Source organism: Zingiber officinale, chromosome 9A (assembly GCF_018446385.1).
Source record: "Zingiber officinale cultivar Zhangliang chromosome 9A, Zo_v1.1, whole genome shotgun sequence".
NCBI classification, from domain to species: Eukaryota; Viridiplantae; Streptophyta; class Magnoliopsida; order Zingiberales; family Zingiberaceae; genus Zingiber; species Zingiber officinale.
The window spans coordinates 129,269,214-129,293,993 of NC_056002.1; the positions used below are offsets into that span (position 1 = coordinate 129,269,214).

Consider the following 24,780-nt stretch of genomic DNA (forward strand, 5'->3'; position numbering starts at 1 on the left):
CGTGACCATGAAACAATTGATGGAGACAACACGCACATTATATTTTGCTCTCTCTCTCTCTTCGTGCCTAACTTAATCGTATGGAGTCGGTATCGTCGGGGCAAGCCCGATTGTTGACGATTTCCCTCCGTATTTACCCGCGATTCCCGTAGTTCTTCGACTTCTGGTATTCCATCTCTCATCACGGGATTGGAAATATTTATCGAGATAAAATAAAAAGTGTTCATCGTGAAAATAAGTGGAACCAGCGTGTGTGTTTTTTTCGAGGAAATATAAAAAGTTCATTTTTATTATTAAATTTAATATTATTAGCTTGCAAACACCTTCATGCTCTGTTTCAATCCCTGCATCGCCTTCTCCGGCAGTGATACAACCACCTTGAATGCATTCTTCTCTGTTTCGTTCCCCATGTCACCGGGCAAGAAGAAGCAGGGCTCCGAGCTGCCGAGCAGCCTCCAGGTGAGCGGCATCACGCTCACCGGGCCGCCCAGGCCGAAGTCGGCGTCGCGGTGGACTAAGTGCCTCCAATCGGTGAAGGCACTCACGCGATCTCCGGCGGTGATCCCGTCGGCGTAATGAAGCTCCTGAAAGTCAACGTAGGACCTCACGTACTCGTCGCTGACGCCGTTCTTGCTCTCCTTGATTAGTTTTGCCGTCTTCCACACTGGTTGCTCGATTAGTTCGCCGGCAGCGAGGTGGACGTACACCGGGACGCAGACATTGCCCCAGTAGCCTCGAGGAAGCTCAGGATCGAGGAGTTTCACTATGTTCATGGAGTACACAAGCTTTACCACTGCATCACTACGAATTCCACTTGCTTTGATTCTGTATGGTAAAGTTAATCGATAGTGCATCGACAATCTCGATCACGGAAATGAAGAAGGAGACGAACCTGGCACGCCATATGTAAGCGCTCAAGGCCTCGAATGAGGTAAAGCTCATGGAAGCCTCCTCGGCGAGCTGATTTCTGAAGCGGTTCAAGTGCTCTTCGCTCACAGGAAAGCACTCCCTCACCAAAGACCCTGTTTTCGCCTCCCTGTCGTAGATCCCGTCGATGGTCACGTTGTCGTCAAACCCCAAGACTTCGCGAAGCAGAGGAGCCTCCATCCGGGGCGGGGTCCTCGGTCCGAGCAGTTCCGCCCGGGCCCACACCGGTGACACGGTTGGAGGTCCCGATCCCCGGGCCAACCCCGCGACGGTGCTGAGGAACTGGGTGGCGCCGGCGCCGTCGCAGAGGGCGTGGTGGACGCACATACCGACGGCGAGACCCCCGCAGGCGAGCGCCGTCAGCTGGATGGAGAGCGGACGGGCGAGCGCCTCGCCGGCGGTCGGATCAGGGGCGAACTGGTAGAGCAGGAGTGCGCCCGGTTGGGCGGCACGGAGGTCGGAGAGGGTGAGAGGGGAGGCGGCGCGGGTGAGGGACACGCCGGCGAGAGGGGCGTCGTCGACTTGGAGGCGGGAGTCGGAGGGGCGGTGGCGCAGGGGGAGGGCTAGTGGAAAATAAAGAGCGAGAGCAGCGGGGAGGGCGGAGGCGAAGCTGTCGGCGGCGTCGTGGGCGTAGAGGCGGAGGGTGCGGAAGGGGAGGTGGAGGATGCGGTCGGTGTCGAGGTGGGAAAGGGGGAGGGGAAGCGGCTGGAAGGATGGTGAAGATGGGTAGACGATGGCGGTGCTCAAGATCTCGACGTTCATCTTCATGTCCAAGAATTCGCCGAGCGCCAGAGCTTTTAATAACAGACGCCGAGTCTACGTGGAGGTTGCAGAGCCATGGCCGGCTAAGGGAGTAGGTAACATTGAACCCGGTTTCTTCCGGCTTAGTGCGATTTAAATCGCCAACTGATCCATATGAACCGTCAACCCTAATCATCACTGAAGAAGTATCGGCGACACGGCGATGCCGCAGGTGGTGCTCCGCCTGCGTCCTCGCTGCTTCGCCGCTCGCAACCTCTTCTTCGTCCGCGCCCTCAGCTTCGGCACCGTCGCCCCCGCCCCTTCGCAGGTGCGACCGTGGCCCGGCCTCCGTTCCTGGCGCGACGCTCCGCCCAATGAGAGCCGCTCCTGGGGAAGCCACGGTCCGTCGCCTTCCCCTCCACACGATCCCATCGCCATGCCGGCGTCCTCTCTCTCCGAGTGCGCCGCCACGGTCCTCTCCACTGCCGATCCCCTCACCAAGTCCCGCCTCTCCCATCTCGCGTACTCTCGTTGGTGCCGCCGCGAGATTCCCGTTGGTTCCGCCGTCCCCCCTGCCCGCCCTGCCCGGCCAGAGAAGCCCCTTCTGGTAAGAACAATAATTCTTCTCTTTTTGATACTTATTTTGGTTGTCACTGTTTTTCTATCGGCTGTTTGTAGGTGCCGCCCAAGGAGATTCCTTCACACAAGAGTGCAGGATTGCCTCTCAACGCCTACATGCTTCACAATTTAGCCCACGTCGAACTTAACGCCATCGACCTGGCGTGGGATACTGTGGTTCGCTTCTCGCCGTTGAGGGAGGAGCTTGGTGATGAATTTTTTGCTGACTTTGCTCGCGTTGCCGATGATGAAAGCCGGCATTTCTCCTGGTGCTCTCAGAGGCTCAATGAGCTCGGCTTCAGGTATTGATTGAATGCGTACATACCAAAGAAATCCTTTAGCAAATTTTCTTCATGTTATTATGGGATTTTGAATATACGATTGCTTTTTTTTATTTAACTTCACTGTGAATTGTAAAATGCAAAATGAAGGCAGATTGATTTAGGAAGAGAAGTGTTCGAATGCATTATCATATTTGAATTTAGTGGGGGAATATGTTGACCTTTTTATTCATATAATCAGTGAGTTTATGTTTTCTTGTAATGTATGCATCAATTCAGCCGTTTGTTTACACATATTTTGATCAATTGTTTAAATTACACAAGCAACTGCAATGTGCTGCTAAAATGTCTTGATTCACATTGCTAATTTTAGGCTACATCCCAAAAGTCATTAGTAGTGCACCACAACATGACAATTATACTTTTGATGAGAATGAGATTGTATACAGACCATAGCTTAATGGCGTATCCAAAGTCATTGCATTTTTGTTAAAGAATAGAATCAGTAGCTATACTTAACATTACTATCAACTATAGGTCAAATGCAATTTCTTTCACTCAGCTCTTGTCCCAATATAGTGTGCAGTAGAAATATTCTCGCGGTGATTTGATTGAGGCTTAACCATAATTATTAACCTCTCTCTTCTATGTTGCATCTTGTATGCGAAATCTGTACATTCCATTTTCCAGTGGGCATGTGTTCTTGATTCAAGAATGAGGCTTCTCCTTGTTTACTTCATGGTTAATATCAAGCTACCAGTCAATTTTGCTTTGATAGTTTAAGAATCCTAATGACTGAGTTTTAGTTAAGAATGACTTGCTGCCACTACAATTAAGTCATTTCTCTGCCTATTTGTTGTCAAACAATTACCTACGTTGACAATGAACAGCTATGGGGATATGCCGGCTCACAATTTCTTATGGAGGGAGTGTGAGAAATCCTCTGAAGATGTTGCTGCTCGCTTGGCAGTGATCCCTTTAGTGCAGGTGTTTCCAGCTTTTCATGTTGGGTTTTTTTTTCCGTTTCACTTATGTTGCTCATCAGATTTCCCCTTTCTGCTTTGAAGCTTGACCCTTCATGAAAGTTTGTTCAGTCCACATGTCTCTTGATCAAGACTTCCTGATACACATTTCATTCAAGTGCATCTAATGGTTGATCCCAAGTGAAACCTTTTTCAGGAAGCCAGAGGTCTTGATGCAGGACCAAGACTTGTCCAAAAGTTGGTAGGTTTTGGAGATTTAAGAACATCATACATAGTCACTAAGATCGCTGAGGAAGAAATGGCACATGTTGCGGTTGGACTCTACTGGTTCCTCCATGTTTGCAAAAAGATGGACAGAACTCCATGTGCTACTTTCAAGGGTAAATAAAAGCATGTTGTTTTGCTCATCTAAATGTAAATCTACTGCACATCAGATTAAACCTTTTTTTTTTTTAAATTTCGATTACACTTTAAAGACCTGCTGGAGGAGTACGGCGTGGAGCTGAAAGGTCCCTTCAACCACACAGCTCGCGACAAAGTTGGGATTCCTCGCGACTGGTTCGATATCTCATCTTCGAGTTAGACTTCGACTTCACAGTTGCAATAGCTAAAACTAATTTTGCTTTAGGTATGATGGTGCAGAAAAGCAAGAAGGAAGGGCTAAACTCTCAGAGGCAAGAAACACACAAAATTCCGTTTTTGTTTCTATTATTGAAACTACGCGTACTCATGACAAGTTTTAAACTTGTTTACAGGTCCATGATAGGCTGTCTTCCATCATAGCTCTGGAGAGGAACAACTCAGAAATGAACTGCTAATTGTGACTTGTGAGTGAATTGATTTATGCATTTTTTAACTTCCTCCTTTGTGTAGTTGAATTGTTTAATACTACTTTAACAATATTTTGCGGTTTTCTTTTTGTTGATAAATATATTGGTTTTTAGTCCATTTAAGCCATTATTATTATTTAAATGCCTCCAGTGTTTTTTTTTATCATTACAAGTTTTAATGACCTCTGCTTGTCAGTGCATCCATTCTTATCAATCTTTGTCATGACTTGTTTCCTTAGGACATCCACAATGCCGTTATACTTGGAGCGACGTGGATATATTTTAGTTGTACTATAGTATTAACACATTTAATTCTTTAAACTAGTTAATGCCTATAAATTAAAAGAAAAAATAAAAAAAAGCATTAACGCGTTCACACGTTAATGTCAATGTGAATGCCCTAATAGCATTTCTGTAGTTCAAGTGGGAGTTTGAACTATCAGTGAAGTTATGGACCTCTAGCTGGTGGTTGGTTTGTGAGTCAGAGCGTCTATTTCTAACGGTTTGTTTGTTTCTCTAATCACATATTTCTTTTCACATATCCAAATTATCAGTTGACCGATGAAATCGAAGTTTGAAATATCATTCAGTCAGAGTTTTAGTCTCAGCTAAAATGATTCAGTTGTTGCCTTGTCTATTTAAAAATGATTAATCAGCTAACATCAAATCAAATCTCAAATTTAAGATGATTGATTTAGTTTCGTAAAAAATTTTATCGCCTATGGGCAGTCTAAAAGCTCAATATCTTATGAGATTATATATTCTATTTTTAAAAAATTTACTAACTAATTTTGGTGAAGCCTAAAATATATTTACGTTAATGTCCTTTTTCCTATTTATACTAAAAATAATTTCAAAATTTATTAGTAATTTCACAAACGAAATAATCAGTGATCTAGAGTTCGAGATTCAGCTACAACGTATTATTATGAATTTTTCTCATCATTAATTTTCTCTGGTTGTTTTATATAAAAAAAAAAATAGTTCTCTTTAGTTCCATATCTTAGAATTGACAACACTATGATCGAATAAACTTCTATAAATATTTTAGGCCAACGATGTTAAAAAATATACTTTTCTTAGTTTTTTTTTTACTAAGACAAGTATAATATTAAATTAAAATAATTTTTTACATAGGGAAACCCGTTAGCGTCACTATTATATTGGTCTATGAATCTTATCCAAATAATTAATTCTTGGTTTATAAGGGTGACAATAGAAAATTTAAACAATTTGAATTTTTAAAGATCCAAATAATTTATATATTATTATATTACACATACAACGTGTGCACGATCACACTAGTTTAAAGAAATGTTGATGGTAGTCTTAGAAGAAGTATGAATCAAGTAACTGACAAAGCGTCATCCTTGAACTACCTTGTTGAAACGGTCTAAGGGATGACACTACGTGCCAGGCAATCGACAAAGTTATTTGTGTTTTATTATTTCCACTGGGAATCTCTATCTTGATTTTTATAAAAGAAAAAAAGTTTTAAACGTGGGATATTCGCCCCTATCGCTTATTTTCAATCCTGCAATAAATTCACTATTATAATCTTAAGTTCCAAATAAAGGATGAAGAAGAAAAAAACAGAAGATAGCAATCTAGTTTCAGTTGTGATTTTAAAAAACCGATCAACGTAGTGATCAGCAAACAAAGTCAACTTATGACAACTGTAATGTCGCTTCTATGATCCCTGTGAGATCTGAAATAGGATCCTCTGTTTCATTTTGTTCCTGTCCCCGTGTTTCAGTCATCGCCTCCAGCCCATCGCTAGTGGCTTCCGATGGTCGGATCGATCAAAATTATATTTTGGGAGGAAGGTGAACCCAAGAGGATCGTTGCCGGTGTGATCGGTGTTGGAATCCGGTTGAATCTGAGCAAGAGTTCAGATCGATGGTAGAAGAAAGCTTGTTCAGATCCGATCGGATTTTGGCGTAGATCGTGCCGACAACGATCCCTCTGGGTTCACATTCCCCTAAGGTATAGGTCTGATCCGGCCAGCTGCTGGAGGCCGCCGATAATGGGCTAGAGCAACAAGTGAGAGACGGGGACAAGAGATTTTGGGGACAGAAGATAGATCTCGTGAGATCCATGATTTTATTGTTTCACAAAGATGCATCTAGAAAGGGACTTCTGTGACTTATGTATAGTTTTCCCCTAATGTATCCTCCTTAGCATGTATCTCAAATACTGTGTCACTTGTCCTAGAGCTATGGTGTTGTGGTAAGATATCCATATTATCACTCAGTCATCTGCAGTTTGATCTCCGGTTATAGCGTATTTGTAGAAATTTTTCTTCCAAATGGGATGCGCAATCAAATGATGCTGGGTTTCTGGGTTATCCGCCACGTGTATTTCCCGATTTACCTTGATAATCGATGGACAAATTCTATGACGTCGGGTCGGTCACCCCCAAAGCTAGTCAATGATGTTAATTGGGTTTATCATTTTTTTCGAATACCGTGTTATCCTTGAGACTACGATGTAACAAAATAATGCTAAGTTATCACCTAGATATATTTGATAAAATCCTTACAAATGACCGTTTCAACTAGGTAGTCCAAGGGACGACACTTGATTGGTTACTTGATTCATAGTTTTATTATTCGATTTGATTTGTGTTGTATTATTCACGAGTCTCAATAATATGAAAATATTGATATTTGAGTTCGAGCTCGAAAAATGTAAATGATATTTGGAACTCGATTCGAAGCTTAAAAGTAGAAACACTTTTAGCTCGAGCTCGAGTCAAAATAAAATTCATGTTCCAACTTGATTTGAATGGTTCGAAACTCATATTTAAATTATAATTTAAAATAACTTAAATTTAATTTCGATTCGAATTATTTGAACTTTAATTGAAATATATTTAAGTTAAAATAATTAAAATTGGATTCAAATTTAGCTTGTGAACGATTCGTGAATAATCGAATTTGGCTCAAAAAAATTATCAAGTATATTCAAGTTTAGCACAAATTTGATAATTTTGATAATTTCGAATACGAATCGAATATATTTTTTTTGAATCGGCTCAAAAAATTCGTGAATCAGCTCTATTCATTTGCATCCCTAATGAGGATAATATATACAAATAGTAAAGATAAAATAATATTAGTAATATTCAAAATACGTCGGATCGACTGCTCGACTACATACGGTTGGCAAAAAATCTTATTTCGATCACATGCACTTGTGTGAGATCACTTCTCTACACCTTCTTATTATGTAATATTCATTCTCTTACGATTTCTTCTTATTACGAGTTCATTCCTCGTAAATTTCTCATCTGTCTATCTTTAGATCAATGGACGAGTCGTAATCGATCTCATGGTCATTTGTAATGAGTTAAATCACGAGTAGTTTTGTTTTGAAAAATGACCATTATACAGAACAGGCAGGACTAGGAACTTGGACAGAATTTTACTGTCAGAAATTGAAGATATTTTGGTATTGTCTAGGTCAATCTTGACGGACTTCTATCTTTATCTAGGTCATGATCAGTCAGAACTTCTGCGTTTACCTAACTCCCCTTGAAGATCGTGTCTACTCCTATGAATCAACTGTTAGTCAAACACTCACTCCCTTACTCCCACCGAATTAATTTATTAAAGTTTACTTAAAATCTCGGGTTCGAAAAAAGGTTCTCGAATCACGGGACGTTATTAATTAACAAATTAATGACGGCCAAAACAAAGATTTTATAAGAAGAACAGCCAAAAAAAAAAAACACTTGAGAAAACAGGGGCGGCAATGGATAAGCTCCCCTTCTCCTTCTTCCTCTTCCTCGTCTGCTGCTACTCCCATTTCGCCTCCGCCCAGTGCTACAATGCCCTTTTCAACTTCGGCGACTCCCTTTCCGACACCGGCAACGTCGTCCTCGCCGGCCTCCCATATGGCATGACATACTTCGGTCACCACACCGGACGCTGCTCCGATGGCCGCCTCGTCATCGATTTCATCGGTAAATCCCCAATCCCTCCCCTTCTCCCCCTTTCCCTCCTTTCTGATGCCTCTCTCTTTCTCTCTCTTCGTTCGTCTTCATGTAGCCGAGGGGATCGGGCTGCCGCACCTGCCGCCCAACACCGCCAGCAATGCGAGCTTCCACAGTGGCGCTAACTTCGCCTTCATCGCTGCCCCGGCCTTGCCCTTCGATTTCTTCCACCGTCGTGGCCTCAGCCAAGGGCTCCATGTGAATGCCTCCCTCCACGAGCAGATCGATCGGTTCCAGAAGCTTCTGCCTTCCATTTGCGGCTCGCCCCAAGGTCTCTCCACTGGCGCTATCTTTCGCCCAGATAACTCTCTTCTTGATTCCTGTAAGATTCCTCTTGCAGAATGCAGGGATTTCCTGAGCAAATCCCTTCTGGTCGTCGGAGAGTTCGGGGGCAACGACTACAACACTGGGCTTTTCGGTGGATGGTCCATCACTAAAGTGAGGTCCTTTGTGCCCCATGTCACTCGAGCTGTCGCCGAAGGCATTGAAGTAAGCAAAATATGTTTTTTTTTCCCCTCTAAGCTCCAGATCCTGAAATTGAAGTGGATTGTTGACTGAAACAGCGATTGATTGGCCTTGGCGCTGTTGATCTCATCGTTCCTTCGGTGCTGCCGGTTGGCTGCTTCCCCCTATATCTCACGCTCTATCAGTCCTCTGATCCAACCGAGTACGGCCGCCGGACCGGCTGCCTGAGAAGGTTCAACGCCCTGTCATGGTACCACAATGCGGCGCTCCGGCGGCAGCTGGACCGCTTCCGGAAGAAGTACCCGGCTGTATCAATTCGTTATGCTGACTTCTACGCCCAGCTATTCGACTTCGTCATTAATCCTGTCAAATACGGTGAGTCTCGTGCTTCCAATTATTAATCATGTCGGCATGAGACACTTTTCTGATAGTAAAATTGTCAGTGTGTTTAATCATTAAATTGCATTATTTGTGCCATGCAACGGGGTGCTTTAAAAATGTTGGATTGGAAAAGATATTCTCTGTCGGTTTGCCCATTTCACTTTGAGGCTGTTTAATAATTCTCATGGTGATACACAAGGTGTTTGATTGATTGCATTCTCTAGGATCAACATGAATGAATGATGTTTTTTTTTTTACCTTTTATTGCATGAATGAATTCTACATCAATTAATCTACAAGCATCCTGATATTAGTGATATATATGTCGTGCTTTTAGCAGCAATTTGCGATCAAATAGTGGAGGTATTATTGATTTCAGTAAGATTAAAGGGTGAAAGTGTTGGAAATAGTAGTTTAATCTTGCATATCTTGGTAACAATATGGTCAAAGGGCTAGTTATGCCATAAACTCTTGTTTTTTTCCTGGATCACCTCTTCTTGAGTAAACAAAATATTGGAAAGTTTTCCTCTTTCCTTCCCCTCCTCCCCTTTTCACCACCGTTCCTTTCACCTTTCCCCTTTTCATTCTACATTATTCTTGTTTTTTTAACATAATTTATAGAAAGAAATAATGTTATTTACTTATTTTCATCCATTATATGCTTAACTTGATTTTCATTTATTTTCATCAAATTTGGACACATAAAATGGAAAAATTGATGGAATTAGATTCTTTCCTCCTCATCATCAACAACAACAACCAAGCCTTATCCCACTAGGTGGGATCAGCTATACGGATCCTTTTACGTCATTGAACTCTATTTTATACTATATCATCATCTATACTCAAATAAATTTTATCTTATTTTATCGTTGCTAACCAAGTCTTCTTTGATCTTCCTCGTTTGATATGTGTATTTGTCATAGTTTCATATCGCCTAATTAGAGCATTTATTGGTCGTCTAAACTTTAAATGCATGTCCATACCATCTTAAACGTGTCTTTCAGAGTTTTCTCTCAATAGATGTCACTCCGACTTTCTTTCAAATGCTCTCATTTCTTATTCTGTCCATCCTCGTATGTCCACACATTCTCATCTCCGCAACTCGAATCTTCTGATTATGTGCTCGAGGCACTATTATTTTAAGGGCTATAATTCTATTTCCTCTTCTAACCACTCCAACAACTTCATCCTTTATCGAACTATCTACAACAATGCCTATTCCATTTTTTGTTTTATTTTTTCTTGTGTACCATAACTTAAAATCCGAGTTCTCTATCATCTTTACCTTCTCACTTACCCATTTTGTCTCTTGTACATACAACATATTAATTCTTCTCCTAATCATAGTATCTACTACTTCTATTGATTTATGAGTGAGGGTTCCTATATTACATGTTCTAAATCTTAGACTATTAGTTTTTCTTATCATATCTGTTCTTATCCATATGATATGAGAATTAAATATTTGTTCTTTCCTCATCCCAACAAAATAAATACATAATTTTATTTTTTTTACTTTCTTTTCAGTCCACAAACACAGCAAGTGGGCTTCAATATCTATAAGATGAGACTGTTTGATAGAATGGTGGTAAGGGAACATGCAATAAGAAGAGACAATCCACTAGGTGCTTAAGATTTTTACTATACTAGTGACATCTTTTTGCTTTCATTGAGAAATGGAGTGTAATTCAATAACAAGAAAATTGCCATATTTCATTGGTTGCATTGATTTTATTACACCAATAATATGATTTAATATCTAAAAAAAATCTTCTATTGCATTGACAGAAGAAACCATAATACTTTAGTGTTAATCTTATGCTACTCAGCAATAACCATTTCTGTCAAGAAATTACTTTTGTTTGTTCCTCGAGAACCAATATTCCAAGTCCAACGGAGGTAACCTGGTCTTGGTTTCCTTGTTTTCGTTTTTTGCATGGATCAAACTGCCGTCCAAAACAGATGCTACAACCAAGGCTGTACTTCTGCTTATTTAACCCACTTTGGAACTCCACAGGGTTTACTGCTGGAGCCTTGAGGACTTGCTGCGGAGCTCCTGGAACAGGGAACTACAACTTCAATCTGCAGGCCAAGTGTGACCAAAATGGCTCAACCGTGTGCTCTGACATATCTGCTCATGTAAGCTGGGATGGAATCCACATGACCGAGACTGCCCATCGCATCATCGCCCAGGGTTGGCTCAATGGCCCCTATGTCAACCCTCCCATTTTGAGTTCCCCCACCAGCTAAAGAATCTCGAACGTACTGTTCTTGTCAGAGGAGGTGATTGAATCTTTGTTTCGATTCATAGGCGCAAATTGTTCATGCTGATCAATTCTTTACTTTGTTAGGGCTGGGTAAATTAATGACCATCAGTGTGTTTCTGACAAGGACAAATTCTAGTTCCATATTTGAGTACTAAGTTCATGGCTTACTAATGGCAGCAACCAAGTATCATCAACTGAGTTCTTGAACCAGTTTGGATGGTAAAGAAATTCTAGTTCCGTATTGGATCTCTGTTTCGATTCATGGGTACAATTTGTTCATCCTGATCAATTCTTTACTTTGTTAGAGCTGGGTAAATTAATGATTACTGGTAGATATTTGTGATAGTTTCTGAAAAGGACAAATTCTAGTTCCATATTGGAGAATGAAGTTCATCAGTTTGGTGGCTTACTTGTGGCAGCAGCCAAGTATGATCAACTGAGTTCTTGTGCCAGTTTTGATAGTAAAGAGGAAATCATGGTTCCACTGATTACTTTCATTCCATCAACAGTTTGTTTTATTTTTTATTTTATGCTGAAAAACAGATTGCTCCATGAACCATTTACACTCCATCATATTTACACACCCATTATCACATAACTTAATTTTGTCCTCTCGGATGGGTCTAGTGACTAGCGCATGAGGTGTTATCATCATGAGGTATAGAATTCGAATCTCGACAAAGTCGAGGTAAATGTTTTTCTTATGTGCTAGTCACTATTCCAAAGGTTAGTAGTCGCTCGTGATTTACCTTCTTTTAGTTGACTCTGGAACGGATTGACGGGGACATTGGGGGCGAACGTATTCGTTTTTTTGCCACCATGAACGTATGAATCTTGTTCCCTCGGGTGGGGCGGTGTGATGTGATGGTTGAAATATGAAGTATTATTACATGAGGTCTTGGGTTGAAATTTGACGTGTCTGAGCATACATTCTCCCATACCTTAGCTATCTGTACTAATGACTAGTAGCTACTCATGATTTACCTCCTATGTGTTTAGGGACGGGTTGGTGGGGACACTGAGACGAATAACCACTCATGATTTATCTTCTCTGTGTTGTTCTATCTCTGTGTTAATTTAGAGACGGATTGACAAGGATGATGGGGTAAATCGTCTTTTGTCACATGAACGTATGAATCTTCAATTCTCGTCACTTAATTTTTTATTTTTTTTTAAATAATACAAATTAAATAAAAAATTTGTTAAACAAATTAACTTGTAAAAAAGGGATTGCCAATTCTTACAAGTCACAATTCACAACCTCAAAAATTTAAAACAAAGAAAAAGTAACTATAAAACATGCATTTGGCATGAATTAAATTTGTAATCCAAAGAATGAACACCAAATACAAACATACATTCAGCATTTTTCCCTTCCCTCCATCTATCCTCTCCCTTCCCTCCATGGTTCCTTTCCCTCCATCTCAATTCCCGGTTTCCCGCTCGTAACGCCCCACGGCGGTATAATCCAAAGTACCAATCGCCACATTGTTGGACCCCAAACACCAAAACGGCACGACGTCCGTTACATTATCGTAACATCTATATATACTCCGGCGCCGTGCCGTTAAAACGCTCCTCAAGATCCCTTCTCCGCTACTCGGATTTGGTTTCGAGATGAAACAGAGCCCTCGGCGAATCCAACGCGACGAAGAATTGGGCGAGGAGATCTGAAGAAGGCTGGCGGACTTAACGTGTTCTGGTTGTTGCCCAATTCTTTCGCCTTTTTGTTTGATTTTTTGAGGGAAATTTCTCTTGGAATCTCGGGGATTAGGGTTTCTTTCAGGAATTCTGGAGTATTTTTGGTTCTGGCTGGTGGAGGGAGTGGGGTTATCTGTGGTTTTTAGATCGTAGGATGATCATCAAACGCAGTTTGAGGGGGCAAATGCCGAGCTTGAAGCGATGTAAAGCCGAGGAGCCGACATTTTGCGACGATGAGGGCGATGACGGGGCAACGGACGGACGACCGAAGCGGCGGAGGGATGGGGCTGGCTCGTTCCCGCTCGAGATGCTGGGGGATGTCTCCGGCGCTGGAATTCCCTACCTTTCTGAAGGCTCGCGGATAGGGATTGTACGCGGGGATCTCGGCGCGGCCAACCTGGGCTCCTCAGGGTCCATCGAATTGTCCGTATCCACTACTAGCGCTGTGGAGGCTGACGAATTGGGAACGGATGGATCGGTGGAGCCTGCGGCTACTTCGGCACCGGTCGTGCGGACGTCTAGGGGCCGCTGGCAGGTGCTCCCTTCTCGTTTTAGGGATTCGGTTCTCACTGATCCCTGGAAAAAAGAAAAAGACAAATCAAAGATGACAGATATTGATTCATCTGTTAACGTTGAATCCAGTAAAGATGATAGATTTAGCTACAGAGGCTCCCCATTCAACTCCGGATTGAGGAATTCATGCACAATGTTAGGGGAAATGGAGTATCGAGCTTGCAGAAACATCAATGCGAACAAATGTTCCACTTCACGAAGTACTCTTACATCCATCGAGGACAGCCTGGTGGACCTGGAAAAGAAGTTCCTGCGGCCCATGCTTAATGCACAGGATCAGTCACATCGTTATTCTAATTTGGTAATCATGGAGTCAAAGCTAGCAACGGAAAGTTTAGACAGAAAGGAGGATTGTTACTGCCCAGAGGATTTTGTTCTGGGTGATATAGTTTGGGCAAAATGTGGAAAGAAAAACCCTGTGTGGCCAGCAATGGTGATTGATCCTTTGCGGCAAGCTCCTGAAAATGTTCTAAATTCTTGTGTCCCTGGAGCTCTTTGTGTATTGTTTTTTGGGCAGTGCAGAAATGGAAGGGTAAATTATGTAATCTTCATTCTGATTTTTTATTCATATTTTTCCTTGCACCTGGTGGAGTAATAATACAATTTAATCTGGCAGGCATATTCATGGGTGAAGAAAGGGATGATTTTCCCTTTCTTAGAATACCTAGAAAGGTTTGCTTTACTGATTTTATTTATTTATTTATTTATTATTGGTTTCATATTGTAGAAACATTTTTTTGTGTTTATCATGTATTGATACACCACTAACTTGTTCCAGATTCCAAGTGAATACTCAATTATCTAAGTACAAGTCTAGCAGTTTCCGAATGGCTATTGAGGAGGCTTTCCTAGCTCAGCATGGCTTTTCTCCTGTGAGTGCTAGTGGTCACTTTGCTTCAGATGAATCTGTTCCTGGCGCATTCCAGGAGGTTACTGATTTAAATCGTGAACAAGAATGCCAATCTAAATTCCAGGCAAGTTAAAGTTCTCTCTAAGTTTATCATTAGGTCATTTTAAATTTGAAGTTACACTGGCTATTTAGCATGTGTTAGAAATATCATGGTGGTAACCTGAAAGCTTAACAATGACGCAATCCTTTTTTTGCATATATTATCCACATTGTTTTACCCTGTTGAGTAATTTTTTCCTTTAAGCATTGGGCATCTGGTGCTAAGGGTTCAACCTTGTATTTTAGGCTCTAAACTTTTTATTTGAAGTTTAGGCTGTAGACAGATCAGGGATGCTTTGTGAAAGCTGTGGAATGAATCTTCCATATAGAAGTGCAAAGAATATGAAAAGGAATTCACAGCAGTTACTATGTAAACATTGTGCTAAGGTTTGATTCTCGCTTCATGAACAGCCAATGCCATTTGAAAAACACTAGCTTTTTTCAATTGTCATTTATTGGCTCCTTTTTTTTGGATGGAGAAAAGTGGTTTCTGAGAGATGCATTGGTCTTTAACAGCTCCTAAGTTCAAAGCAGTATTGTGGCATTTGCAAGAAGATTTGGCATCACACGGATGGGGGGAATTGGGTAGGACAATTTGACATCATAAATTAAGAGTTTTTTTATTTCAGTTTTTTTCACAGTAAAAATAATGTGCTACCAATAACATTATCTCCAATTAGGTCTGCTGTGATGGGTGTCAAGTATGGGTACATGTAGAATGCGACAAGACGTGTGGTAACCTAAAGGTATGGAATCCTTTTCATAATTGTTTGTTTATGTATTAATCTTTTGTAGTATTATGATATGTTTTTTGTTTTTATAATCCAATCCTTGCTGACATTAAATTTATTGTAAGGATCTGGAGAAGAATGATTATTTCTGCCCTGATTGCAAGGCTACACAGAAATCTGAAGTGTCAGATTCTGATAGAAAATCTGTAACAATAATGTATTTCTCAATTTTGCATAAATATTAAAACTTATTTGTAGAGAGAGTAGACTTGGCTAGCTTGGAAAGTTAATAATATGTCACCTATACAGAACAAATGGTGATACTTTTCGGGAGGAACTGCTTGACAAGATCACTGTCGTCTGCTGCAATGTGGAAGGAATATATTTGCCCAAAGAACACATGTACTTATTTTTTTAACACTTTGCATTCATTTGAAAGTTATGTTCCACTTTGGTATCTGTTTTTACTCACCATCAATTAGGAAAACCATTTGAAATCTAGTCAGGAATTACAAAATGAAAAAAAAATAATGTGTCATTGCTGGTGCCTAACATGGTTTACTTTCCTCTCTTTTTTTTTCTTTCTTTTTTTATAAGTGACTTGCAAAATGTTGAATTTTTTCGTGCTGCCACTCAGACACCTTGAAATGTTACACTTAATTCTAGCGATCTAGATTGTCCAGGTAATTTGCTAAAGAACATGAATCATTTATCATTTTCCTGCTTTCTTAACAGGAACAAAACTGTGGCTAAAAATATATTGTTGAATGCTGTGTGTATTTATCTATAGCAAATAGATAGTTGCTCATCAGATGTTTTGTGGTTTTATTCGTGGATCTGGTTTTCAGCAGAAATTTTGCTTTCAATACCTATACTCTGTTGTAATGACTTTATGTAGATGGAGCCCACTGAGAAGCTTCTGGGGCTTCGCCCATATACTTTTGTAGGCACACCTAGTTTTGTTTTGCCCAGTGTTCTCTCTCTGATTGCTAATCAGATATCTGTCTCTTTGCATTGGAATGGCATAGTAGAAGCTGGGTTGCAAACATGCACCATTCCTTCCTTGTTTTATTGGTGTAAGCTTGTGATTGTACCATTTTATCCGTTGCTAGCTGGTATAGATTGGAGAGTTTTCTCCCTGCGTTCTATCATATAATCACCCAAGGCCTATGTCCCAATTGAACTATTTCTCCCAAGTCCCAAATCAATAAGATATGTATGACTGATGCTGATCTTGCCCTCTCTCTGTCAGTTTATTAATTTGTCAAGTGTTTTAGGCACAATTTCTTTAGACAAAATAGATTGTTATTGCTACATTTTTTGTTCTCAATGGTGATATGTGAACTAGACAGCTAGTCTTGGGGTGTACTAATTTTAATGTTTTATTTAACTCTCTTTTGACTTTATATCATGCAGGGTTTTATGTCAATGTAGCTCCTGTAAGTCAAAGAAACAAAATCTGAATGAGTGGGAACGACATACAGGTTCAAGAAAAAAGTATTGGAAGGCTAGTGTCAAGGTCAAGAGTACAGGGCAACCACTGGGAAAATGGGTTCGTAACCTTATCTTTCAAAGATCTGTGGGTTTATATTGTTTTTTTCCTTCTCTAACATGGTACTAGCAACTATATATAAAACTATAATTAAACTACCTAAGAAAAGATCTTTTGCTGTTTTCACTGTAATGCTTTCATGCATTCCCATCTAATTTTTAGTGTTGAAAATCTCTACCTACAGACATGATCTTTATCAGTATATATGGCATACTGGAAATAGTGTAGTCTCTTCTGATTTTGGACTCTTGACCACATGATAGCAAGCTGGACATTTTTTCTTATTTATTTTTTTGCTTGCATTTTCAAATTGCTATTTCTTATGTTTGTCTCTTCACCCTTCTTTAGGTTATTGTTATTCATCTTGTACCATTTTAACTCTTTTGAAGTAAATCTTTATGGTATTAGCAAAGTTTCAGAATAATCTGACTTTCCTTTGATGAGACCTACTGTTTGATCTGTTATCTATGTTATTCATCATCAAATCATGTATATCACAGCTATTTGGGATTGTATATGGATCTTATCCATCCCTTGGACTTTATGCAAGGCTACATCATTACTACTAATATTTAAATAAATTAAATTACTTTTTAAAATTAAATTAATTAGATGTCTATGCTGTACACCTTCAGTGCTAATTAACTGAACTTGTATGCCGATAAAATGACATATTAGCAATATTGGTTTTGTAAACTTCTATTGGCATAAAATACAGCTAGAAGGGTGCAGTCCATCTTTGGATAACCAAGCTAAGCAACCATCGCTTGGTGATAGAAAAGAGAGGCTCCTTACTTTGCTTCAAGGTACACTAATTTCTTATTTATCATCTTATTTTGCAATCTCTTTATGCTTTGTCCTTTTCTTTCTTGAACAGAACCATATGATCCAATACTCGCCAAGTGGACAACAGAAAGGTGTGCAATTTGTAGATGGATAGAAGATTGGGATTACAACAAAATCATTATATGCAACAGGTCATATAATCTGATCCTTATTCTCCTTTTTTTGGGTAAATTCTAAAGAGAAAATCCACTCATAATGGCTCTTGTTACAAACATCTACAGAGGGTAACTGGGATTCTTACATATAGTATACAGAACTTAATTGTCTTTATTCTGCAGATGTCAAATAGCTGTTCATCAGGAATGCTATGGAGTAGTAAATGTACAAAATTTCACCACCTGGGTTTGCAGAGCTTGTGAAACACCCCTTCATAAAAGGGAATGTTGCCTTTGCCCCATCAAAGGTACATTTGCATGTATCATTCTTGTTTTGCAATGCTAGGATTTGATAATTGAAATTCGAGCTTAATCATATCACTGCTTCATTGGTGTTTATAGCTTTAAACTGTTGCAAATCATGAATACTAACTTCTCAAGTATTTCACAGGTGGTGCACTGAAGCCAACAAATATTGATTGGTTATGGGTTCATGTTACATGTGCGTGGTTTCAGCCAAAAGTATCCTTTGCCAGTGGTGAAATGATGGAGCCTGCTATTGGCATATTAGATATACCAACTCTACTGTTTGGGAAGGTGAATTGTGAATGATTTATCAGTTAGGTGATTTGTTATTAAATATAGTAGCCATACGTCTTTGGCCATAAACAATATAAATCCTGACCTGTTCATTTTTCTATCAGGTTTGTGTGATATGCAAGCAGAAACATGGGGCTTGCACACAGTGCTACACATGTGCCACTTATTATCATGCTATGTGTGCATCACGAACAGGGTATAGGATGGAGGTAAGTGACACTAAATTAGAAGGTCTATAATTTGAAAGTTAAACTGTCTTTGGCTAATATAGAGGCCTATGTTCAAATTTATTATGTTTTCATGATGATCATGCAAAATACTAATTCTGACATTATATCATTTGGATTACTTTCATGTCACAAACAACGAGTGTTATTTTTTTATATCAATCAGGTGCTTCATGGGCATTTATATATTCTTTGCAGTAGTCTTTGTATTTCTCACTTCTTGGTCGAAGAATTTGTAAAAGCTTTTGTATCGGTACACTATTTAGTTTTTCTACCACAATTTCTATTTCACAAGCTGCACAGAATTTATTTGTTCTAGGAATGGGCTTGACAAATATGCACATTATGGTGAAAAGCTTTTATGGTTATTTCTTATGGAAAACTTATTTTCCAGTTGTAGTCATAATGGGTTGAAAATTGTAACATTTTCTTTCTATCCAAAATAATTTGGAAAATAAGTATTGTCATTGCTTATCTGAATGAATCTTCTTGTCTATTTTTAATTGCTCCATTCTTGTCCTAAATGGGAGACGTGTGGTACCTCACCTGATTACATTGTTACAATTTGCAGTTGCATTGTTTGGAAAAGAATGGGAAACAAACAGTAAAGTTGGTCTCCTATTGTGCACATCACAGGTAAACTCAGTGGTCCTTATTGACAGAAATATTATATTCTGCAAATTTTTCATTGTGTTGATTGGGAAATTCGGATCTTGTATTTGGTATGCTGACTGATTGAAGGCATCTTTCTCATGGAGATTTTGGACTCATAATTTTTTCCCCTCTATCCTAAATGTTTCTCTCATCTTTGATAACTTACTCATTTGACTGGGTTGCTCAATTCATTGATTTTGGCTTTTTTTTAGGTCTCCGAATCCAGATAATGTGCTAATTCTGCAGACTCCGACAGGGATTATCTCCACTAACAATTTGTTGAAGAACATGAAAAGGCAAAGTGGTTCTAGGTTAATTAGGATGGAAATGCCACAAGAAATCATAACTTCCACATCTCTGCCTTCTGAAAGGTCATCTACTGCCAGATGCTCGATTTACAAGAGAACAGAAATTAAGGTAGATGATTTTTTAGATACTTGTTTTGTATTAGATTGTCTCAATGTGAATATTGTGGCATGTTCCTGAGATTTTCTAAATTTCTCAGTTTTTTGTTTATTATCACCTTAGGTGAGAGAAAAATGTTATTTTTTATTGCAATTTTGAAATTCTTGATCAATTTTCTTCCTGATTGCAGAACAGTCTTTAGTTTTCCTGCCATGCCTAAATTTGTAACTTTCTTTTGTAGAATATACGAGACAGTGGAATTCCACATAAAGTTATGGGACCTTGTTATCATTCTTGGGACTCTATTGAAAGTTTAAATGCAGCTATGGTAATTATCTTTCCGAATTGTGTGTTTCATTATTCAAATTCAATCCTTTAAACCCAAAGAAGTTTATTCCATTGCATTCTTCTGCAACAGGATGATAGAACTCAGAAATCATTTTCTTCATTTAAAGAGCGCCTCCGCTATTTGCAGGTAATTTATTGTCTTTTTTCCCTCGGCTTATACCTCTGCATATCCAATAATTTTCATTTCCTGTGTTTCCAGTCAACTGAACAGGCTAGGGTATGCTTTGGTAAATCCAGAATTCATGGATGGGGCCTCTTTGCTCGGAGGAGCCTTCAAGAGGGAGAAATGGTATTGCTGTTTGCCATATCTCCTTGTGTAATGATTTATTGTGATATACCTTGTGAATTAAATATACAGTTCGTTTTGCAGGTTTGACTTTGATGTAATCATATATAAAACTGTAAAAGTTTTTTGGCTCTGTTTTCTTTAGTGTGGTTGTTAAAAAAGAGCTAATTGTAAAGATCCATTAACGATAAGGTTGAATTGCTCAGTTTCAATTTGGTTTAATTCCTATGGCTTCTTATATTCTGGCTATTTGTTCTCTCTGAAATAGCTGATTTTCTTATGATATTCTATGTTTCAGTTTATGTTCCACTCTTTATTATATTAAGACACGTAACTTTTTTGTAGTTTCTGAGATAATGATTTTGAGGTATAATTGTTACTTGCATCTACATTGACGCAAGTTACACAACCAATTTTCAATGTGCCATCTTAATATTGACAGTTTTAAGCTTTCTATTAGGGGGAGCTAGATTTGAGATTTTGGAAGCACCTTCTTTCGAACTTAGCAAGAGGTTTTTTTTTTTAATCTTCATTTTCTAGATAGAAATAGTAATGAAAAAAATCATGGATAAAGATATCAAACTGCAGATGGAGAGAGATGCATGATCTCTCAGACCAAGACCAAACAAAAAAAAAGGAGGGGATTCTGAAAGATAAATAATCTAATACAAGCAAAATGATCATCAGTGAATGCAAAATGATTTCTCAAATGATGCGTCCCAATTGAAAAATCTTGTTAAACTACATCACATTCTAGGAGCTGTTAAAGTTAAACTATTCGAGTCACTCATTTTTTTTGTTTATACAATGAAATTTCAATGCATCTTTTGATCCTTATGGAATAATTTTTTTCCTATGCATGTTAGTCTATCTTCAGAAACTCACCAACTTATCTTCAGGTCACTGAGTACCGTGGAGAGCAGGTCCGACGTAGTGTTGCAGATCTGCGAGAAGCGCGGTATAAAGTGGAGAAAAAGGACTGCTATGTAACTTCTACTATCCTTTTTTTGTCTTTCAATCTGGCATAAAGTGAATATTGACTAGTAATATAGTATTGTAATTTTGTTTTGCACATACAACCTAAGAGAAAATTTGTTTATAAGCTATGATATGCTGGACAAACTGGGCAGCAAATTGGTAGCATATTTGCACTTGGGTGATTTGGAATTTGACATCTTCATGTAAGTGTGCGCATAGCTGCGGGTGCAGCTGTTTCGTAGTCCAACTGCAGTTTGATTTTCAGCTTATGACTAGATAAAAATTCCACCTGGCACATGTAATGGCAATTTGCTTAGATTGTGAATAGAGATATTAACTAATTTGCTCAAAGTTTGAATAAGACTAATTGATTGAAAATAGAAGCTGCAAAGCAATTGAGTCATGATGATACCAACACTGATCAACCAATACGTAGAATCATAGATTTACCAACACTTACCTATAAATGTTCTTTACCTATTGTTTTAGTGAGCTGTCTCGACTGACAGAATTTTTGTTGGGAAATGATCATTCAGAAAAGACTAAACCATACAATATCCTTTTAGATCCTCTTCAGACATATTAATAATTTGATATCTGATTAAGCGTCCAAATGCCTCTATAGCAGCCTTTGTGAAGTCCATATTCTTCCTTAACATGCCACCTTGGAAATCTTTCAATTGTGTATATATTTACAAAGACAAAAAAAACCTAGCGACTATGCCATTGTATTTTGACTGCCTGACTGTTAGCTGAACTAGAGTATTTTAATGAAATAATCTGCTTTAGTAATATTAAATTTTGGGTTATATTTTACCTTATTATTATTCTTGATTAAGGATAAGTAAATTATATTCAACCCAAATCATACCTAGATTAATTCTAAACACCACATAATCAGAATTTGAATTATGGTTCTAAGTAGACCTTAATTATGGCCAAATCAGATTAGATTAATCCTAAACCCCACATTATCAGAAATTTGACCCATTGTCCTAGATCCACTTGCTTAGGCTCAAATTAGTTCCATAGGTATTGGCATAGCTTGACATATGGGGCTATAATTGTTCCAAGCTGATAATGAAATCAGTATCCAACTCAAATATTAAACCTTTATACATTTGTTTATTACATATTTGTAATCTTAGAATTTGGGTGGTTTTGTGCGATATTGGTGAGACAGGCTTATATTCTATTATACAAGTGAAACATAGTTGGTATCAAGTGGCACTGACAAAATGTAAGGATGCTTATATCTGATTGAAAATTTGCTATTTGCAGTATTCAAGTTCCAACTAGAAAGGATGAATGCATAAAACAGAAAATTTTATCTTTTATTCAGAATTTGGTTTTGGTTGATTTATTTATTCTTGATTTGCAGCTATTCAAAATAAGTGAAGATGTTGTAGTTGATGCCACGGATAAAGGAAATATTGCTCGCCTAATAAACCACTCCGTAAGCCATTGTTATCTTTTCTATTCTAATCCCCTGATAGATTAGTTTCCTTTGGCTCTGAAAATTTTACTTCTCAATGCAGTGCATGCCAAGTTGCTATGCTCGGATCATGAATGTTGGTGAGGATCAGAGTCGTGTTGTTCTTATAGCTAAGAGGAATGTTTCTGCTGGAGAGGAGCTAACGTACTTTCTTTCACTCATAATGTCAATCTTGGTTTCCTTTTTTTTAATACACCAGTTTATTGTTCTTCCACCCTCAAGTCATAGTTTATTCAGATTGAGAAGTTACTTTGCATATGCAGCTGCTTGGCTTTTGTAGGGAACTATATGGCCAATCACACGAGTAGTTTGCATGGCAGTCAAAATAACTTTGTTTTCTTCAACTATTCTAAATTGAATCCAAGCAATAGAAATCCAACTATTCTTTTTGGTAGCTTGTATCACACACAAACACACACAATATCATTATCAAGTTGTGTTTCTCTCAGATATGTGAAGATGGCTAGATAAATCTTATGCTTTTATCCATGCTTGATACACATACAGACTGCATATTTTGCTTATTGGTATGCCTTATGTTTACCTAAAGAACCACTGCATGTTTCCTTTCCCTATATGTAAGCTAAAATTAGTTTGAATAATCAAATTAGATTATTTTTAACTGCATATTTTATATGTAATCACTATATGGTATCCTTCAAAATCCTTTCAAGTTGTTTTATCTGCAACTTGGCTGGGTGTTTTTTAAAATCATTGATCATTAAAGCCTTAAGAACAGGAAACTCAAGTTGTGTCTGTAACGTCCAGTTATTTTTGTATTCGTTCTGAATCACAAAATATCTTCGTATTATCCTTCAATGAGAATTAAAGTTGACTCTTTGTAATTTACTTCACAGGTATGATTATTTGTTTGATCCTGATGAAGCTGAGGAATGTAAAGTACCCTGCCTCTGCAACGAGCCAAACTGTAGGGGATTTATGAACTAGCTAATCTCATTCATCATTAACTGAGGCTGCATGGAACTGCAATGAGCAATATTGGAATACTGGAATACACAAACTGAAGCATTAGAGGTCTAACTACATTGCTCTAACATTGAAGCCCTCTAGTGGAGTGTCTTGAGGCATCAAAATGGTGGTTCTGAAACACTTCGATTTGTTAACAGTAGTCATGCAATCTAAAATTACTTACAGGAGAATGGAGAGGAGCTCAAAAGCATCTACAAATGAGTTGTCTCTAGTGCAAGATCCCATTTTTTTTATATATATAAAAGAAGATTCTCATTTTTTTATTTTTCCACAAAGGGAAATAGTTTTTTTCCCTGTTTCTTAAAATCTTGATGAGTTCGAATGGGATTTATTTTAATATACACAAAAATGCAGCTAAATTTGTTGTTTTTGTAAATGCATATCAATTGTGTTAAGCTTGTTTTCTGATATTTGTGGTATTGGATGTGATTGGTATGCATATTATATTATTGTTATGGGCATTATTTTTGGTCATTAGCAAAAGGTGATTTGTTCACTAGTATCTTTGCCAATGTTTTTAGGTCAACATAGAAAAAATTAATTACGGATGATTATTAATGATTAGTATAATAATAAGTATAGGAAAAGACATGCTCGGATGCATGTGCATACTAGGTGTGATTGCATACTAGGTGTGACATTTGATTAAAATCAAATTGATTGAATGAAATTTGTTAAAATTAAATTAATTATTATTTTTATTAACTGAACTGATGAATTTTTATTATTAAAAATGGAATGGCTTTCATTAGTAAAAAAAATAATTAATTCAGTCCATAATTAAATTAATTAATTTTATTTTTCTGAAAAAATATTTATAACTTTTTAATAAAAATTTAATTGATTTAATAAAAAAT

At 38.4% G+C, this 24,780-nt stretch overlaps 4 protein-coding genes across 7 annotated transcripts; 3 read left to right on the forward strand and 1 right to left on the reverse strand.

Moving 5' to 3' along the window:
• Positions 1 to 271: 271 nt before the first annotated feature.
• Positions 272 to 1,723, reverse strand: LOC122020511 (spermidine sinapoyl-CoA acyltransferase-like). Of its 2 annotated transcripts, none has more exons than XM_042578468.1 (2): positions 893 to 1,723; positions 272 to 801 (listed from the first exon to the last, which is right to left on the reverse strand). In XM_042578468.1, exons 1-2 carry the CDS (start codon positions 1,693 to 1,695, stop codon positions 309 to 311), a joined length of 1,296 nt encoding a protein of 431 aa, XP_042434402.1. In that variant the 5' UTR covers positions 1,696 to 1,723; the 3' UTR covers positions 272 to 308. The 2 variants fall into 2 exon arrangements, with proteins under 2 accessions (XP_042434402.1, XP_042434401.1); XM_042578467.1 differs by having other exon boundaries at positions 272 to 825.
• Positions 1,724 to 1,891: 168 nt separating this feature from the next.
• On the forward strand, positions 1,892 to 4,789 carry LOC122020512 (uncharacterized protein HI_0077-like). The gene is made up of 7 exons (XM_042578469.1): positions 1,892 to 2,275; positions 2,347 to 2,588; positions 3,458 to 3,554; positions 3,747 to 3,930; positions 4,027 to 4,108; positions 4,179 to 4,224; positions 4,306 to 4,789. The coding sequence occupies exons 1-7, from the start codon at positions 1,892 to 1,894 to the stop codon at positions 4,366 to 4,368; spliced, it is 1,098 nt and encodes a 365-aa protein (XP_042434403.1). The 3' UTR covers positions 4,369 to 4,789.
• Positions 4,790 to 8,093: 3,304 nt separating this feature from the next.
• LOC122021816 (GDSL esterase/lipase At1g28600-like) lies at positions 8,094 to 11,735 on the forward strand. Of its 3 annotated transcripts, XM_042579979.1 has the most exons (6): positions 8,094 to 8,347; positions 8,433 to 8,648; positions 8,718 to 8,866; positions 8,941 to 9,217; positions 11,244 to 11,509; positions 11,578 to 11,735. In XM_042579979.1, exons 1-5 carry the CDS (start codon positions 8,137 to 8,139, stop codon positions 11,474 to 11,476), a joined length of 1,086 nt encoding a protein of 361 aa, XP_042435913.1. In that variant the 5' UTR covers positions 8,094 to 8,136; the 3' UTR covers positions 11,477 to 11,509; positions 11,578 to 11,735. The 3 variants fall into 3 exon arrangements, with proteins under 3 accessions (XP_042435913.1, XP_042435912.1, XP_042435910.1); XM_042579978.1 differs by having other exon boundaries at positions 11,244 to 11,735; XM_042579976.1 differs by having other exon boundaries at positions 8,433 to 8,866; positions 11,244 to 11,735.
• Positions 11,736 to 13,063: 1,328 nt separating this feature from the next.
• On the forward strand, positions 13,064 to 24,333 carry LOC122021529 (histone-lysine N-methyltransferase ATX4-like). Its single transcript, XM_042579651.1, has 23 exons — positions 13,064 to 14,299; positions 14,384 to 14,439; positions 14,546 to 14,741; positions 14,990 to 15,103; positions 15,233 to 15,301; positions 15,397 to 15,462; positions 15,573 to 15,664; positions 15,757 to 15,849; positions 16,864 to 16,999; positions 17,718 to 17,805; positions 17,877 to 17,976; positions 18,124 to 18,248; positions 18,392 to 18,537; positions 18,645 to 18,749; positions 19,339 to 19,403; positions 19,634 to 19,838; positions 20,068 to 20,154; positions 20,245 to 20,301; positions 20,374 to 20,463; positions 21,360 to 21,446; positions 22,820 to 22,894; positions 22,977 to 23,077; positions 23,791 to 24,333. Exons 1-23 carry the CDS (start codon positions 13,349 to 13,351, stop codon positions 23,879 to 23,881), a joined length of 3,195 nt encoding a protein of 1,064 aa, XP_042435585.1. The 5' UTR covers positions 13,064 to 13,348; the 3' UTR covers positions 23,882 to 24,333.
• The last annotated feature ends 447 nt before the right edge of the window (positions 24,334 to 24,780 follow it).

Coding starts and splice junctions, on each gene's coding strand:
- LOC122020512 (XM_042578469.1), top strand. CDS start 1,892: ATGCCGCAGGTGGTGCTCCGCCTGCGTCCTCGCTGCTTCGCCGCTCGC. Junction 2,276..2,346: donor GGCCAGAGAAGCCCCTTCTG/GTAAGAACAATA, acceptor GGCTGTTTGTAG/GTGCCGCCCAAGGAGATTCC. Junction 4,109..4,178: donor GTTGGGATTCCTCGCGACTG/GTTCGATATCTC, acceptor ATTTTGCTTTAG/GTATGATGGTGCAGAAAAGC.
- LOC122021529 (XM_042579651.1), top strand. CDS start 13,349: ATGATCATCAAACGCAGTTTGAGGGGGCAAATGCCGAGCTTGAAGCGA. Junction 18,249..18,391: donor TTGCCTTTGCCCCATCAAAG/GTACATTTGCAT, acceptor AGTATTTCACAG/GTGGTGCACTGAAGCCAACA. Junction 23,078..23,790: donor TCTGCTGGAGAGGAGCTAAC/GTACTTTCTTTC, acceptor TTTACTTCACAG/GTATGATTATTTGTTTGATC.
- LOC122020511 (XM_042578467.1), bottom strand. CDS start 1,695: ATGAAGATGAACGTCGAGATCTTGAGCACCGCCATCGTCTACCCATCT. Junction 826..892: donor GCTTACATATGGCGTGCCAG/GTTCGTCTCCTT, acceptor TTTACCATACAG/AATCAAAGCAAGTGGAATTC.
- LOC122021816 (XM_042579976.1), top strand. CDS start 8,137: ATGGATAAGCTCCCCTTCTCCTTCTTCCTCTTCCTCGTCTGCTGCTAC. Junction 8,348..8,432: donor CCTCGTCATCGATTTCATCG/GTAAATCCCCAA, acceptor GTCTTCATGTAG/CCGAGGGGATCGGGCTGCCG. Junction 9,218..11,243: donor CATTAATCCTGTCAAATACG/GTGAGTCTCGTG, acceptor GGAACTCCACAG/GGTTTACTGCTGGAGCCTTG.